The sequence below is a fragment of the Myotis lucifugus genome, unplaced genomic scaffold (assembly GCF_000147115.1).
Source record: "Myotis lucifugus unplaced genomic scaffold, Myoluc2.0 scaffold_1165, whole genome shotgun sequence".
Taxonomy (NCBI): domain Eukaryota; kingdom Metazoa; phylum Chordata; class Mammalia; order Chiroptera; family Vespertilionidae; genus Myotis; species Myotis lucifugus.
Genome location: NW_005872213.1, coordinates 27,543 through 42,245, shown reverse-complemented (window position 1 = coordinate 42,245; position 14,703 = coordinate 27,543). Strand labels below are relative to the sequence as shown.

The 14,703-nt window shown below is 46.5% G+C and overlaps 1 protein-coding gene across 1 annotated transcript; it reads left to right on the top strand.

The window, feature by feature from the left end:
• The first annotated feature begins 2,258 nt into the window (after positions 1-2,258).
• On the top strand, positions 2,259-4,996 carry LOC102426688 (mammaglobin-A-like). Its single transcript, XM_006107398.3, has 3 exons — positions 2,259-2,373; positions 2,768-2,955; positions 4,799-4,996. Exons 1-3 carry the CDS (start codon positions 2,319-2,321, stop codon positions 4,835-4,837), a joined length of 282 nt encoding a protein of 93 aa, XP_006107460.1. The 5' UTR covers positions 2,259-2,318; the 3' UTR covers positions 4,838-4,996.
• The last annotated feature ends 9,707 nt before the right edge of the window (positions 4,997-14,703 follow it).

Below are 14,703 nucleotides of genomic sequence, written 5' to 3'. Positions count from 1 at the left end.
TTGTGAACACTTCTTTTAAATCAGTCTCTTGGGAGCCGAGTTATAGCTCTTTGTCCCACCTGAGAATGGTCATCGTGGGCTCTGGGTAAAACGTGGAAGGAAAGAAACACAGACTTTATTGTACATGACATGGGGTTGCTTTCGCTCTGAGGGCCCAATGTCCAGCAAGCAACAGGGCAGGTCCATAACCACGGGGACACCAGCAGAGTCCTCACTGAGTCCTGTTCAAGGACAAAGTCTCCCATTCCATTATGAATGTCATTCCTGTGCCTTTGGAATGATGGCCAACAATGGTCAACTGGGAGAAAGTGCACACATAAGAACACAACCTTCTTTATCCCTAGCTTCTTCCTAAACCAATATTGTGCTTGGAAACTTAGGATGCAGCTAAATGATGGAAAGAAATGGGTCCCAAATCATCCCCACAGAGGACAGTGCATTCACGGGTCATTAACTATTGGCTCATCTCTCAGGCTCTCTCATCCATTTCTCTTTCTTTACTCTAAGCCACGTGGGCTGTCTTGTTCCTTCTTACAGTTGCTGCTTAAACTGACGTGTGTTTTCTATCTTATGAGGTGGCCTGCCCCTGTCTGACACCGAGAGGCACACTCTCCATGCTTCCCTTCCCTTGCCGAGTGCCATCTGCACTCAGGGCCTCTGTACATGCTGTTGCCTCTCTTAGAACACGCTTCCCCAGAGGGTCCCTTGAATTCACTGATGCAGGAAATGTCACACAACCTAAGGAGTCCTGGTGGGATAGCCCACCGGGACCTCCTTGCAAGATGTTGCCCTAGTGGTTTTCCATTGACACAATCACTTTCCTTTATCTCATATTTAATGAAAAGCTTGTTTGTTGACTTCCAGTTACAGGTAAGCTGCACAGGTGCAAGGTCTTGGTCTACTTTGTCTCTATAGCTGAATCTGTGACAGGAAGCACAGGGCCCAGACTTAGGGGAATGATGACTGTTATGAACATGGATGCATAAAGGAATGGATGTTTGGATGGATGGTTGGAAGGATGCATGGGTGGGTGGATGGATGGGATGGATGGTTGGAAAGATGGGTGGGTGGTTGGATGGGTTGGATGGTTGGAAAGATGGATGGGTGGGTGGATGGACAAATAGATGAATGTATAGTTGAATGGATGGATGAATGGATCTTTGGATGGATGTTTGGAAGGATGGATGCATGTATGACAGGTGGATGGATACATTAATGGTGTATGGATGGACGAAAGGATATATGTATGTGTGTATGGATGGATGGATGGATGCATTGATGTGTAGATGAAACCTGTGGTTTAGTCATGATTACCCTTTCTAGCCCCTGTGCTAGGTTTCTACATTGAGTGTCTGGCATTCTTGCAAAAGTAGCCTTGGTGTAATTTATGCTCGTTGTAGAAATGAAGGAAAGGGACAACCACACTATCTTACCCAAAGACACTTCAGGGTTAGTGGTGGCATCCAAGATGCAAATCCACATCTGAACGCACCCAGATATCATCCCACCATCCAGCTCTGCCTCCCTTAAGCATCAGTAATTCTACTTCTCACATCATCTACTGAATCAGTGGAAGAAAACCCTCAAGCTAACAAAACTGAACAAAATGTAACTCTACATTTATAACTAAATTTATAAAATTGGCTTAACTAATGAGATAGTCTTTGTACAAACAAACTTCAACCAAGGGGAGAAGCTATTGCTATTGTCCAACAGAAGGCACCTGACTTAGTCTATGGGAGAGGAAAGACTGCCCTCCACAGGCGCTGGGTGGTATGGCACCCAGCCCTGGTGATTGGTGAAGCCGGAGGAACAGAAATAGAATGTGTAGATCTCTGTACTTCACAGAAGCAGAAAAGAAAAAAGAGGAGTAAGGGGGGTGGAGGGAGAAGGGGAGGGGAGGAGGCACGTGGAGAGGGAGGAAGAGTTGGAGGGGGAGGAGGAGGTAATGAGGACCACAATAATAAAAATACAAGAATGACAACACAGACTCACAATGCTGTAATTTGCCTTCTTATTTCACAAGCATGAATTTCATCTAATGTTATTACCATGATTGCAGTTCTGAAAATTCTGAGATTTTTTAAATCTCTGTTTCCTTGGCTTCTACAAACAGACCACGGGCTGGCTGGGTTCTAGATGATTCTCCTGTCTTTTCTGGGCCCAATGCCAGGTTCATCCTGTGACTCATTCCATCATCTGTGGGAGGGATTAAGTGGCCGCCAGGAGAATAAAAGGAGGAGTCTGGGCTCTCACCTCCAAAGTGATCCTTCTTCCCTGCCACGTCCAGTGACCAGCCAACAATAGCTGCCTGAGCCATGAAGCTGGTGGTGGTCCTCATGCTGAGTGCCCTCCCCCTTTTCTGCTATGCCGGTGAGTGCTGACAGGGCCAGGCTTTGGGGGAGGTTGGTGTCAGGGCCCCTGTGGCAGACCTCCTGCTCCCCAAGCCCCAGGCTAGAGCACCTCATATCTCTGGTGTCTTCATTCCTCATGGCTCCATCGTGTTTGGCTCTGTGGGCTGTGGAAGCCAGGGAGCTGGAGGTGTTGTGTGCGGGAGGGGGGACAAGGAGGCAGATGTCTTGCTGCTCAGAGAAAATCCAAGACCCTGAGTTTGCTCTCCCAGAATTGAGGACTCAAACCATTGCCCATATTCTCTCTGAATGTCTGTCTCTACTGGGAGGTAAGAAGATGACAATCGTCATGGTTACGCCCAGCAAGGAGTTGGTGCCTCTGGATCTGAGCCTGGTTTTGTGTTCTTTCTTCCCAGGTTCTGGCTGCGAATTATTGGAGGAGGTGATCAATAAGACCATTGATCCTACAGAGTCGAAGACTGAATACATCGAAGATCTTCAACGGTTTATTCCGAGTGAATTCACCGCAAATGCCCTAAAGAAAATAAAGCAATGCTTACTCGACCAGGATGAGGAAACTCTGAACAATGTCAGCGAGATGATGGTAATGGCGGTTCCGTCTCACCTGCTCTGAAGCACTGGCCAGGGGCAAGCAGGCTCTCAGTTTGCTACTAACTGCTTTTTTCTTAATTATTATTTTTAAAATGTATTTTTATTGATTTCAAAGATGAAGGGAGAGAGAGAGAGAGAAACACCAGGGATGAGAGATCATCATTGATCGGCTGCCTGCTGCATGCCAACTACTGGGAATCGATTCCACAACCTGGTCATGTGCCCTTGACTGGAATCAATCCCAGGCCCCTTCAGTCCGCAGGCCAATGCTCTATCCACTGGGCCCACCCAGCTAGGGTGCTACTAACATTTTGAAAGCAAGTGCTGATCACGCTTCATGTCATCTCAGTGAATGTAGTTGTTGGTGAGTGTGAATAGGTTGACATCCAGAAAGCCATCCAAGGGGCTGGGGCTGGTTTGCCTGCTCACGTGGTGGAATCTCTATATGAGAAAGGCCATGAGGGACGAGAGTGGGTGGGCAAAGGCTTACCTACTCCTCAGCCCCCAAACATCTGGTTCTCGAGAGGATCCTCACCTTTAAGAGTGATAAACACAAATAGGAAAGTGTTTTAAAGAATTTTCTAAAGCCCTAGGCGGTTTGGCTCAGTGGACAGAGCATCATCCTGAGGACTGCAGAGTCCCAGGTTTGATTAGGGTCAAGGGCACCTCCTCTGATTGCAGGCTCCACCCCAATAAGTGGTGCAGGAGACATCCATCAGTGACTCTCATCATTGATGTTTCCATTACTCTCTCTCCCTATCCTTCCTCTCTAAAATAAATAAATATACATTTTTTTCAAAAGAATTTTCTAAAGAGATCAGACATGGCAGGCAGATCCCACCCCTCAGGAACGCTATTCCCAGTGCCCTTTGGAGCACCCACGTTTGCTAGAATAAGTGGTTGAATGTCCTGGGCATGAAGGAAGGCCCCATGAGTGACAGGTGGACACCTTGGCTATGAACCCGCCATGGGTGGTGGAATTGTTGAAAACAAAAGTCAGTATAAGCAAGGAGACCTTCTTTCTATTTAGAACAGATATGGTTCAGACTTTCCTAGAATTCATTCCCTACGCAAGCAGCCCATTGCAAACAGTCCAGGGCAGCAATAGAGAAATATTGCCCCAGCAGAGACATAAACATCTGCATAACTAGGAGCTTTCTGACACAGGTGTCTGACAAGCTGGGGAATCTGCAGGAACCATGATAAACATAAGCGCGTCAGGAAAGGACATATGTTGTGATTTGTGCAGTGGCCAGTCTCTGAGGAACAGGCAGAGCATGGCTTTCAGGGGAGGGTGGGGGAGTGGGAGACGTTCAGGGCCCGGAGCTGCACTTGAGTGAGAGAAGTCCCTGAGGTTGGGACCTTAACACGACTAAACTGTCCATTGAAAAAGGTGAAAGGGTCCTATTTATGGGACAGGCATTGACCATAATCACACCTGAAGCCATGAGCAGCCCCTTCAATGGCAGGTGATGGCCTTTCTCTTTGCAAATGGAGGTTAGACAAACCCCTCGAGTGAGCGTCTCCTCAGTTCTGTGGCCACAAGCACGTGGCAGGCTCAGGGGGCCAGGCCCACAGCCCCCAGATGCACACGGGCTCCTGCTGGGCTGAGACCCGGAGAAGTGGCAGCACAGCGGGTGCATGGGAGGCCTCTTTCAAAGCAGAGGAAATGCGCAGGGAAAGGCTCTGACAGAACAAGGAGAGAATTCTGGCTGAGCCCAGCCCGCTTTTCTCCGTGGGTTCGGACACAGCCGGGAAACAAGGAGAGGCCACGTCTGTGCTCCAGGACGGCCTCTGTGGGAGAGGGGGTGTGAGTGCTTCTTGTCTGTTTCCAGGACGCCATATACAACAGCAGGCAGTGTGCCTCCTACTGACCCACAGGACCTTCCCTCCGACGACAGATGGCCCGACAGCGACTCTCCATGGCAGAACCACAGCTTAGCTCCCCTCTGTGCCTTTTGATCCTGAAACTGCAAGACAATTGTTGAAACCTCCCCCACATGTTCATTTCAATAAAGCACCTGCAACACCAAGGCTCTCTTTGGTTACTGACCCAAATGGGGACCTTAGGAGACTCCGCTCACACTGCACTGCCCACAGCTGGGACGGGGCGTTCAGATCAGAACTCGTGTCGGAGACTCGAGGATCTGTAGGGCTCCCTACCCATGACCATTCCAAGCCCAACAGAGGCCTGTCCTTGGGAAAGTGTCCTACCCGCCCCCCAGGACCCTCTTAGCCGAACTCAGGTGCTCAGGCTCCAGGACCCACCCATGTTTTCAAGTCCATGCTGCACCCTGTCCCCAGGGCCGGGTTCCCCTCTGGGTGCTCTCTGTCCCTGACGCGAGGTGCAGGGAGGGAGCAGAGCATTGAGAGAGGGGACACAGGCAAAGCAGGGCTGCATTCTTGCTTGAACGCCCTCCCACTTCTCCAGAACACTCCCGCCCAGGCCCAGACACCACTAGGCCCAGGCAAAGGACTCTTTCCCCAACACCCACAGCTTATAGCTTACCCAACACACACACACACACACATCTGCACACACACATACACATGCACACACACGCACATGTATGCACACGCACGCACGCATGCACACAGTTCTTTAGTGAGAACTCCTGGGCCATGCAGTCCTGGGGCTCTGAGGCCTGTGGGAAGTTTCCTTTGCTCCTGCTTGACCCTGGCCATTTGAAGAGGCCATTGTAGACATTATGTGGACATTGAGTTGGAGCCCTAAAGGACCTGCGTGTGAAAGCTGCTGAGTTGAAGGTAAATGGTACCTCAGATGAAAATTATATTTTTACACGTCTAAGCATAATAAACACAGACTTCTGAGTGGATACAGACTGTACATACTGTGCTCGTACGCTCAGGCTGCTTAAAGAGGTACATAGACCAGGTGGGTGAAGCAAACATTTATTGAGACTGGGAACTCCAAGGTCAAGGTGCTAACAGAGTCAGTGTCTGTGGGCTGCCCCCCCTTTCCCTGTGTCCCTACCTTCCATCCCTCCTCCCATTGCTGCTGGAGCTGCCACAGATCGGCCACCCAAAGCCTCATCAGGGGCGGTGCTGGCCCGCCAACCTCCCGGGTACCCTCTTTCCTGCAGGACCCACCAGTGCATGAATTCGTGAATGGGCCAAATCATTTTAGTGGTAAATGTTACCATTTATTCAAGGAAGAAATAATACCAATTCTACACTACCTCAACCGGGAAATTGAACAGGTAAGAATACTTTCCCACTCCATCTATGAGGCCAACCAACATTGTTGGGATCCCTAAACCAGACAAAGATACTGTAAGGAAAGCTAGACAATTATTCTTCATGAACATCAACATAACAGTTTTAAACCAATTGCTAGCACGTCAAATCCAATGTGATTCTACATTAAAAGGGGTAGAACATCTTAATCAAATAAGTTTATATCAATAATATAGATTGAACATTTGAAAGCCAACTAATACAGTTTACCATATCAATACATGAGGAAAACCATATGATGAACAGATGCTGAAGATGGGTTTGACAATTCAGTAATTTATGATAAAAACTCTAGGAAAATTATAATTTAAAGGGAATTTCCTTGGTTTGATAAAGCTCATTAAAAAACACAAAATAAACCTCTACCAAACATCATGGTGAATGGATGCATTCCTCCCAACAAGCTGAGTGCATGGATGTCAGTGCCATTGCTTCTGAACATTTTGTACGAGGTTCTAGCCAGTGCAGTGGAGCAAAAACGAAAAGGCACCATAAATGAAGAATCACTCCTCGGTCTTTTGGATAAGATCAAGTGTAAAACTATTCTCAGAGATGAATTGTAGGAAATCTGAGAGTGTCTACCAGAGGGTTAAGTGAGTTTAGCATGGTTGAAGGATATAAGATAAATATACAAAAATTACTTATATTTCTATACTCTTGAACAATCAGAAATTGAAATTAAGAAAGTGCAACTCACAATAATGTCTAAAATTATCAATATCTTAGGAATAAACTTAATAAAAGACACGAAACACCTGTAGAGTAAACATAAAATATTGCTGAGAGAAATTTATGAAGACCTACATGAGATATACATAGTGTTCATGGATAGGAAAAAATATTCTTAAGATGTCAGTTTCCTCCAAATTGATTTATGGATTTAATTCAATGCAATCTCAACCAAAGTCCAAATAGGCTTGTTTTATTTTGGTAAGTTTGTGAAAAATCTGATTTCAAAATTTATATTTAACTGCAATAGACCTACAATAGCCAAAAAAATTTTGAAAAATAAGAACAAATTTGGAGGGGCAATACTACATAACTTCAAAATTTATCACAAGTAGTCAGGATAGTATGGTATTGATGTAAAGATGAACAAATAGATGTAAGGAACCATAGAGTCCAGAAACAGAACTTTTTATATAAAGTGGCCTGGTGCAGAAATTCATGCATATTAAAAGGGAATTAGAGAAAATATTTTAATTTTGCTATTTGCCCTTTCTCTATAATAGAAGTGTCAGAGATGAAAGAAAATTAAGAAAATGTATAAGAAAATCTTCCTCCTTTCAGAGTCTGGGGCATGCCATGGGATCCAGAGTCAAGTCCCCGCCCACCTGTGTGTACCTCGAAATCACACGAGACCCAGACCTGGCCAGTCCCACCCCCATTGGGCGAGATCCAGACCCTGCTGGCCCACCCCCATCAATCTTCACCAGGTGGGGGCCGCAACCTCAGGTTCCCCGTCAAGCTCCTCCAGTAGGGGGCGCAGCCTCTGGGCCTCCATCAAGCCCGGCCAGGTGGGGGGCACAGCCTGAGTTCCCCCATCTTGGCACCGAGGCGGGTGAGCGGCCTGAGGTCCCCTGTCAAGCCCTGCTGGGCAGGGGTGCACAGTCTCAGGTCCCCCAGCCTGGAACTGGAGTGGGGACACAGCCTGAGTTCCCCCAGCCCGGAGCCGAGGCAGGGGTATGACCTGAGGTTACCCATCAATCCCCGCTGAACTGGGGGCATGGCCTGAGGTCCCCCAGCCTGGTGCCTGGGCTAGGGCTGTAGCGGAGGTCCCCCATCAAGCCCCACCGAGCAGGGGGTGCAGCCTCAGGTCCCATGCCCCAGCCCAGCGCCACACAGCCTCAGATCCCTGCTGATCGCTCATTATGGCTCGTTAAGGGAACCCCACCTCCACTGTGGGCACAACCATCTTGTGTTACTGGAACCCTGCCTCCTCTGTGGGCGCAGCCATCTTGTGACAGCATGATGGAGTGAGGGTCAATTTACATATTACCTCTTTATTATATAGGATGGTCACTTGGCTTTTCACAAAGGTGGATAAGCAATCCAGTGCAGGAAGGATACATTTCAACAGATGGTTTATGAACAACTCGATATATTAAAAAATCTCCAGACCCACCAGTATATCAGATTTAACTCATGATGTACCATAGGACTAAATGTAAAATCTAAAAATATAAAACTCCTAGAAGAAAACAGGACAAAATCTTAGTGTCTTTATGTTAGGCATGGATTTCTTACACATGGCAAAAAAGTATGAACTATAGAAGAAGAAAAAAAGATCAAAATGTAAAATTTTTGGTCTTTAAAAGTCACTGTTTTACATTTCCCTTCCCTCCCTCCCCATTAGTGCCAAGGTGCAAATAACCGACCACAGTCCAGGAATCGAGTTGGTAATGATCACCACCTGGTGAGAGAGAAGATGATGAAACAGGTTCAGCCAGGGGTGGGGAACGTCCGGACCCCACGCTGTATAAGGCCCGAGAAATCATTTGGTCGCCCTGCCAAGGCATTAGAGGCGAGTTAATAAAATGTTTGATCAAAGTTAGCAGGTTAATTTTAAAGTTGATAATTTTGTATGGCCCATGAGTGATGTTCTAAGTATCCAAATGGCTCTTGGCAGAAGGAAAGGTTCCCCACCCCTAATCTAGGCTCTCTTGCATCCACAGGACCCATCCATGCGTGCCAAGCCCACCCCTAACTGTAGCCCATCCCCTCGCCTACCTGCCACTGCCTGTCAGGCCCCAGCTGGTAACCTGCCTCACCAGGCTTTCCCTGTCTCACTCAGGTCGCTGAGGCACAGCTGCTTCCTGCCTCCGTCTGGGCTGTGGGCAGCTTCATCTGCTGAGCAGCAGTGGATGCCGGGTAAACTCTGCTTGGGCAGGAGCCATGGTATCTGCTCCCTCTGGGCTTCCATGATGCAAAAGTCCCTCCCGAAGGTCTAGGAGAGAGAGAAGAGCAGGCATGAGAAGGGAACCCAGCCCTGACCTCTAAAAGGTTTGCCAACGACCCAGATACCAGGTGATTGTCTTGTCTAATCAGCTTGGAACTCAATTCTGAAGTTCCCTTGGGCACCTGTAGAGACGGAGAGGACGATGCTGCAGCCAACGGAGCCACATGGGCCAGGCCCAGCGCAGCTGTTCCATGAGGAAATGTGGGACTGAAAAGCTTGGCTGCACCTGCTGCAGAGGAAGCAGGTCTGTTCTAAGACACGGTCAAGAGCAAACGCCAAAAGGGTGTAGAATCCATGAATCTTCAAGGAGCCGCCAGTACGAGATGGCTCATCAGGTGTCAGGGCTGATCTCCCTACACTTTTAACTCATCACACGTGTGATGTAAACCCGCTCAGTGGAAACCGCCACTGCTACCTCTGCCTTCGAAGTGGCTTTTCTCGCCTCCCGCTGTTTGGCTTCTCAACATCCTGCGCCTCGTCTTCCTGGGACCTAAAGGTGCCCGAAGGGGAAAGGTGCCGAGTGGTGCGCCCCCGTCTCTGTCGCTGCCGTTTGCCTAGAATCTTGACCCTCAAGTCCATACCGCCTTGGGGCGCACCAACTCCGTCAGGCAGCTCACTTCGCATTTCATGTAGATTCTCTGCTTGTTCTTGAGGGACGTGTGGGTCTCACACAAGCTGTACTGTCATCGGCGGAAGTGGGAGTTTGTGAGGCTTCTTTACCGGGTGCGGGATGGCTCATAACTTTGGCATTTGCTCATGGATTATTAATTCAAGTATTTATGATCCCATTAGTCTCACTTATGTCCTCTGTGGGGTCTAATTTCCCAGATGTCAGACCTCTCACATGGATCGTGGGGTAAGGAGTGGCCAGTAGGTCCCCAGGGGGACTGGCACCCAGCAGGGAGCAGCCTGAGTTTCCTTACACTGAGCGCAACTGTGAGTCCTGTCCACCAGGGGGCGCCGTTTCACGCAGGACACGTGCAGTCTACCACCCGCCACTAGGCGGCGCCCTAGTCTTCCTGTCTGGATGCAATGGCCAAAGGGACTCCAAGTGACAGTTTTACTTGGATTTGGACTCGTTCAAAACGACGGGCCTGGTTTACCAATGGGAACACTCCCAGCTCCTTCAACCACATGGACTCAGACAAGCTGAGTGGGCTGTGGAGTCGCATTTCGCACCTGGTGCTGCCTGTCCAGCCCGTGAGGGCCATTGAGGAGCAGGGCTGCTGGCCCTGAACCACGGGGGCAGTGGCAGTGGAAGTGAGGGGTTTATTAAAGGCAGTTTAAAGGCCTTCCCTGTCTGTGGAAGGAATGTGAGGAAATCACCTGAAAAGTACAAGTGGGCTTATTTTAGAAAACAATCGTTTATTTTTTACTTTTGGTAAAATTTCTCTAATCTAAGTTTGACAAAGCTAAAAGCTGACCTGACTTTGCTTTTCAAGCAAATCAGGTTTGAAATAGATAACAGATAGGGTATATATATATATATATATATATCCCCTTTTATTAGTATATATATATATATATATATATATATATATATACACTAATAAAAGAGAAACATGGTAATTAGCCATACCTCAGCTACCCTTCCCATTGGCTAATCAGGGCGATATGCAAATTAACTGCCAGCCAAGATGGAGGCCAGCAGCCAGGCAGCTTGAAGCTATCAGGAGGCTTGCTTGCTTCAGTGACGGAGGACTTCAACGTTCCCCACCTGCTGCTGCCAGCCTCTGAGCTTGCAGTTTGAAACATTGTTACAAATATAGAAGCTAAACAAAACCCCAGAAACCTGCTTTCATCCAGCCGGGATCTCAGAGCTGGAGTTGAAACAGTGTATTGATTATAGAACCCAAACAAGCCAGATACCTGCTTTCAGCAGCCAAGGCCTAAGAATTGGAGCCAAGCCTCAGAGCTAAAGCTGGCCCAGAATTTAAAAAAAAGAAAAAAAGGACAGGTTGGGAGCTTCAATTGCCCGCCAGCCTGAAAATGGCCCTCAGCCCCTCACCGAGACTGGCCAGGCACCCCAGTGGGGACCCCCACCCTGAAGGGGGTGTGACCAGCTGCAAACAGCCACCATCCCCTCATCCAGGCTGGCCAGGCACCCAAGCGGGACCCCCACCCTGATCCAGGACATCCTTCAGGGCAAACCAGCCGGCCCCCACCCATGCACCAGGCCTCTATCCTATATAGTAAAAGGGTAATATGCCTCCCAGCACCGGGATCAGCGTGACAGGGTGCAGCGCCCCAACCCCCTGATCCACCCTGCTCTGTGTGTGACAGGGGGCGGTGCCCCAACTCCCCTATTGCCCTACTCTGTGCATGACAGGGAGGAGCTCCCCAACCCCCTGATGGGCCCTGCTCTGTGCGTGACAGGGGGGAGCTCTCCAACCCCCTGATGGGCCCTGCTCTGTGCGTGACAGGGGGGAGCTCTCCAACCCCCTGATGGGCCCTGCTCTGTGCGTGACAGGGGGTGGTGCGGTGGTGCCACAACCCCCCAATCGGCCCTACCCTGAGCATGACTGAGGGTGGCATTGCAACCTCCCGATCCGCCCTGCTCTGTGCATGACAGGGGGCGGTGCCCCAACTCCCCAATCAGCCCTGCTCTGAGCCCGACCAGGGGCTGCACCTAGGGATTGGGCCTGCCCTCTGCCACCCGGGAGCAGGCCTAAGCCAGCAGGTCGTTATCTCCCGAGGGGTCCCAGATTGCGAGAGGGCACAGGCCTAGCTGAGGGACCCCCCCTCCCCCTCGAGTGCACAAATATATATATATATATATATATATATATACAGGATTTTTTTAAATCTAAAAATATAGCAGCAGAATTATTGCACAGGAAAATAATTTTCTCAGAGTAACTACAGAGTGATTTTTGTTTTCTTAAGATTCTAAAAACCCTTTAGAATCATGTTTGGACTAAAGCAATTACAGTTATGAAGCAAGGATAATTTAAACAAATTTCTATCATGTTAAAGATTTTAAAAAATTACTTTAATAGCTTTATTGTGGAATTACATTTTACAGTAATTTGCACTGTTGAATAGTATGAAAAAAGGAAATTTGTATTCAAATATCTAATTACTATATGTAAGCCAAACTTTAATCCCATGACTTCTCTGCTCTCATTGCAACAGAGAGGCCAAATCCTGGTTGAAACATTCCAGTAGTTGAAATAGACCAGGAGCGTGGGATAGGACTGCTGTGTCATGGGACACCCTTCCTTAGGTCAAAGCCATTTACTAGAGTTCTGCTTTCAGAGCTGAAATGCAAAACAAAAAACTCCTGTCTCCAAAAATACTGTCTCAATCTTTCCACAATCACAGAACAGGGCCAAGAATTAACATTGACCATTAGAACCTCTTAGAAACTATTCACCATGTTGCTTCCTCTCACTACATCCACACCTCTTCCTTTCTCTAACTGTTAACCTAATGACACTTCTAACTAGCAGATAAAGAAATGAGGTGCAGTATAAAATGTTCTATCACTGCTTAACAAGTAAGCAGTATGGTCAAGTTATGACCATAAAGGACACTCATACTGTAGACAATTATAAAATTCCATTAAGGGGAGACAGAAATGATGATTAATAGAAATTAACAAAAGCATCAGAAATATGCTAGTAAATGTTACTTTAAACAGTCTACTGTTCATTGATAGGTCTTTAACTTTCATAAAAAGCATGTCTGTACAAGATACCTATATTTTGTCCTCTTCGTACTCAGGAATTTTAATACATTCTTTTTTTCTTTTCTATACATTTACTATCTTCTAAGATGTTTCCTTAATTGTGGTTTTCGAACTTCATTATCAGTGGAACTCTCTGTTCCAATTAAATCTTATGAAGAATCCCAATGAAAAAGTCAAAACAGAACTGCTCTAATACTGGGGGGTGGGGAGAAGGGGAATAGACACAGCGTAAAATCATTGCTCTAAATAATTTTTAAAAGCTGAAGTAATGATACAGCCAATTAGAATTTCTTCATTCCCAATGATTATAACCAATTCCCCATTGTTTTCAATTTTTAAGACTATTTCTTGAGTATAACTGCTTTTACCTCAGCTCACTAACAGACAAGAAGAAGAAATAAAAGGCATCCAAATTGGAAAAGAAGAAGTAAAACTGTCTTTATTTGCAGGTGACATGATATTGTACATAAAAAAACCCTAAAGACTCCATCAAAAAACTATTAGACTTAATAAATGAATTTGGCAATGTAGCAGGATACAAAATTAATGCCAAGAAATCTAGGGCAATTCTGTACACCAATAATGAACTTACAGAAAGAGAGACTAAAAAAGCAATCCCATTTACCATCGCACCAAAAATATTAAGATGCCTAGAAATAAACTTAACTAAAGAGGTAAAAGGCCGAAACTGGTTTGGCTCAGTGGATAGAACGTCGGCCTGCAGACTGAGGGGTCCCAGGTTCGATTCCGGTCAAGGACATGTACCTGGGTTGCGGGCACATCCCCAGTGGGAGATGTGCAGGAGGCAGCTGATTGATGCTTCTCTCTCATCAATGTTTCTAACTCTGTCTCTCTCCCTTCCTCTCTGTGAAATATCAATAAAATATATTTTTTAAAAAAAAGAGGTAAAAGACCTCTACTCAGAAAACTACAGGATGTTGAAAAAAGAGATAGAAGAAGACATAAACAGATGGAAGAACATACCATGTTCTTGTATTGGTAGAATCAACATCATTAAAATGTCCATACTACCCAAAGCAATCTATAAATTCAATGCACTTCCCATTAAAATACCAATGGCATATTTCACAGACCTAGAACGAACTCTCCAAAAATTCATCTGGAATAAAAAAAAAGACCCCGAATAGCTGCAGCGATCCTGAGAAAGAAGAACAAAGTAGATGGGATCTCAATACCAGATATCAAGCTGTATTACAAAGCCACTGTTCACAAAACTTCCTGGTACTGGCACAAGAACAGACATATAGATCAATGGAATAGAATAGAGAGCCCAGAAATCGACCTGAACCAATGTGCTCAATTAATATTTGACAAAGGAGGCAAGAACATACAATGGAGTCAAGTCAGTCTCTTCAATAAATGGTGTTGGGAAAATTAGACAGATACATGCAAAAAAATGAAACTAGACCACCGACATACACCATACACAAAAATAAACTCAAAATGGATAAAGGACTTAAATGTAAGACAGGAAACCATAAAAATACTAGAGGAACCCAAAGGCAACAACATCTCAGACCTATGCCGAAGCAATTAAGCAATTTCTTCACTGATACAGCTCCTAGGGCATTGGAAACTAAAGAGAAAATAAACAAATGGGACTACATCAAAATAAAAAGCTTCTACTCAGCAAAAGAAACCATCAATAAAACAACAAGACAGCCCACTGCATGGGAGAACATATTTGCCAATGTTATCAACGATAAGGGTTTAATCTCCAACATTTATGGGGAACTCATACAACTTAACAAAAGGAAGATAAACAATCCAATCAAAAAATGGGCAAAGGGAGAGAAACCAAGATGGCGGCA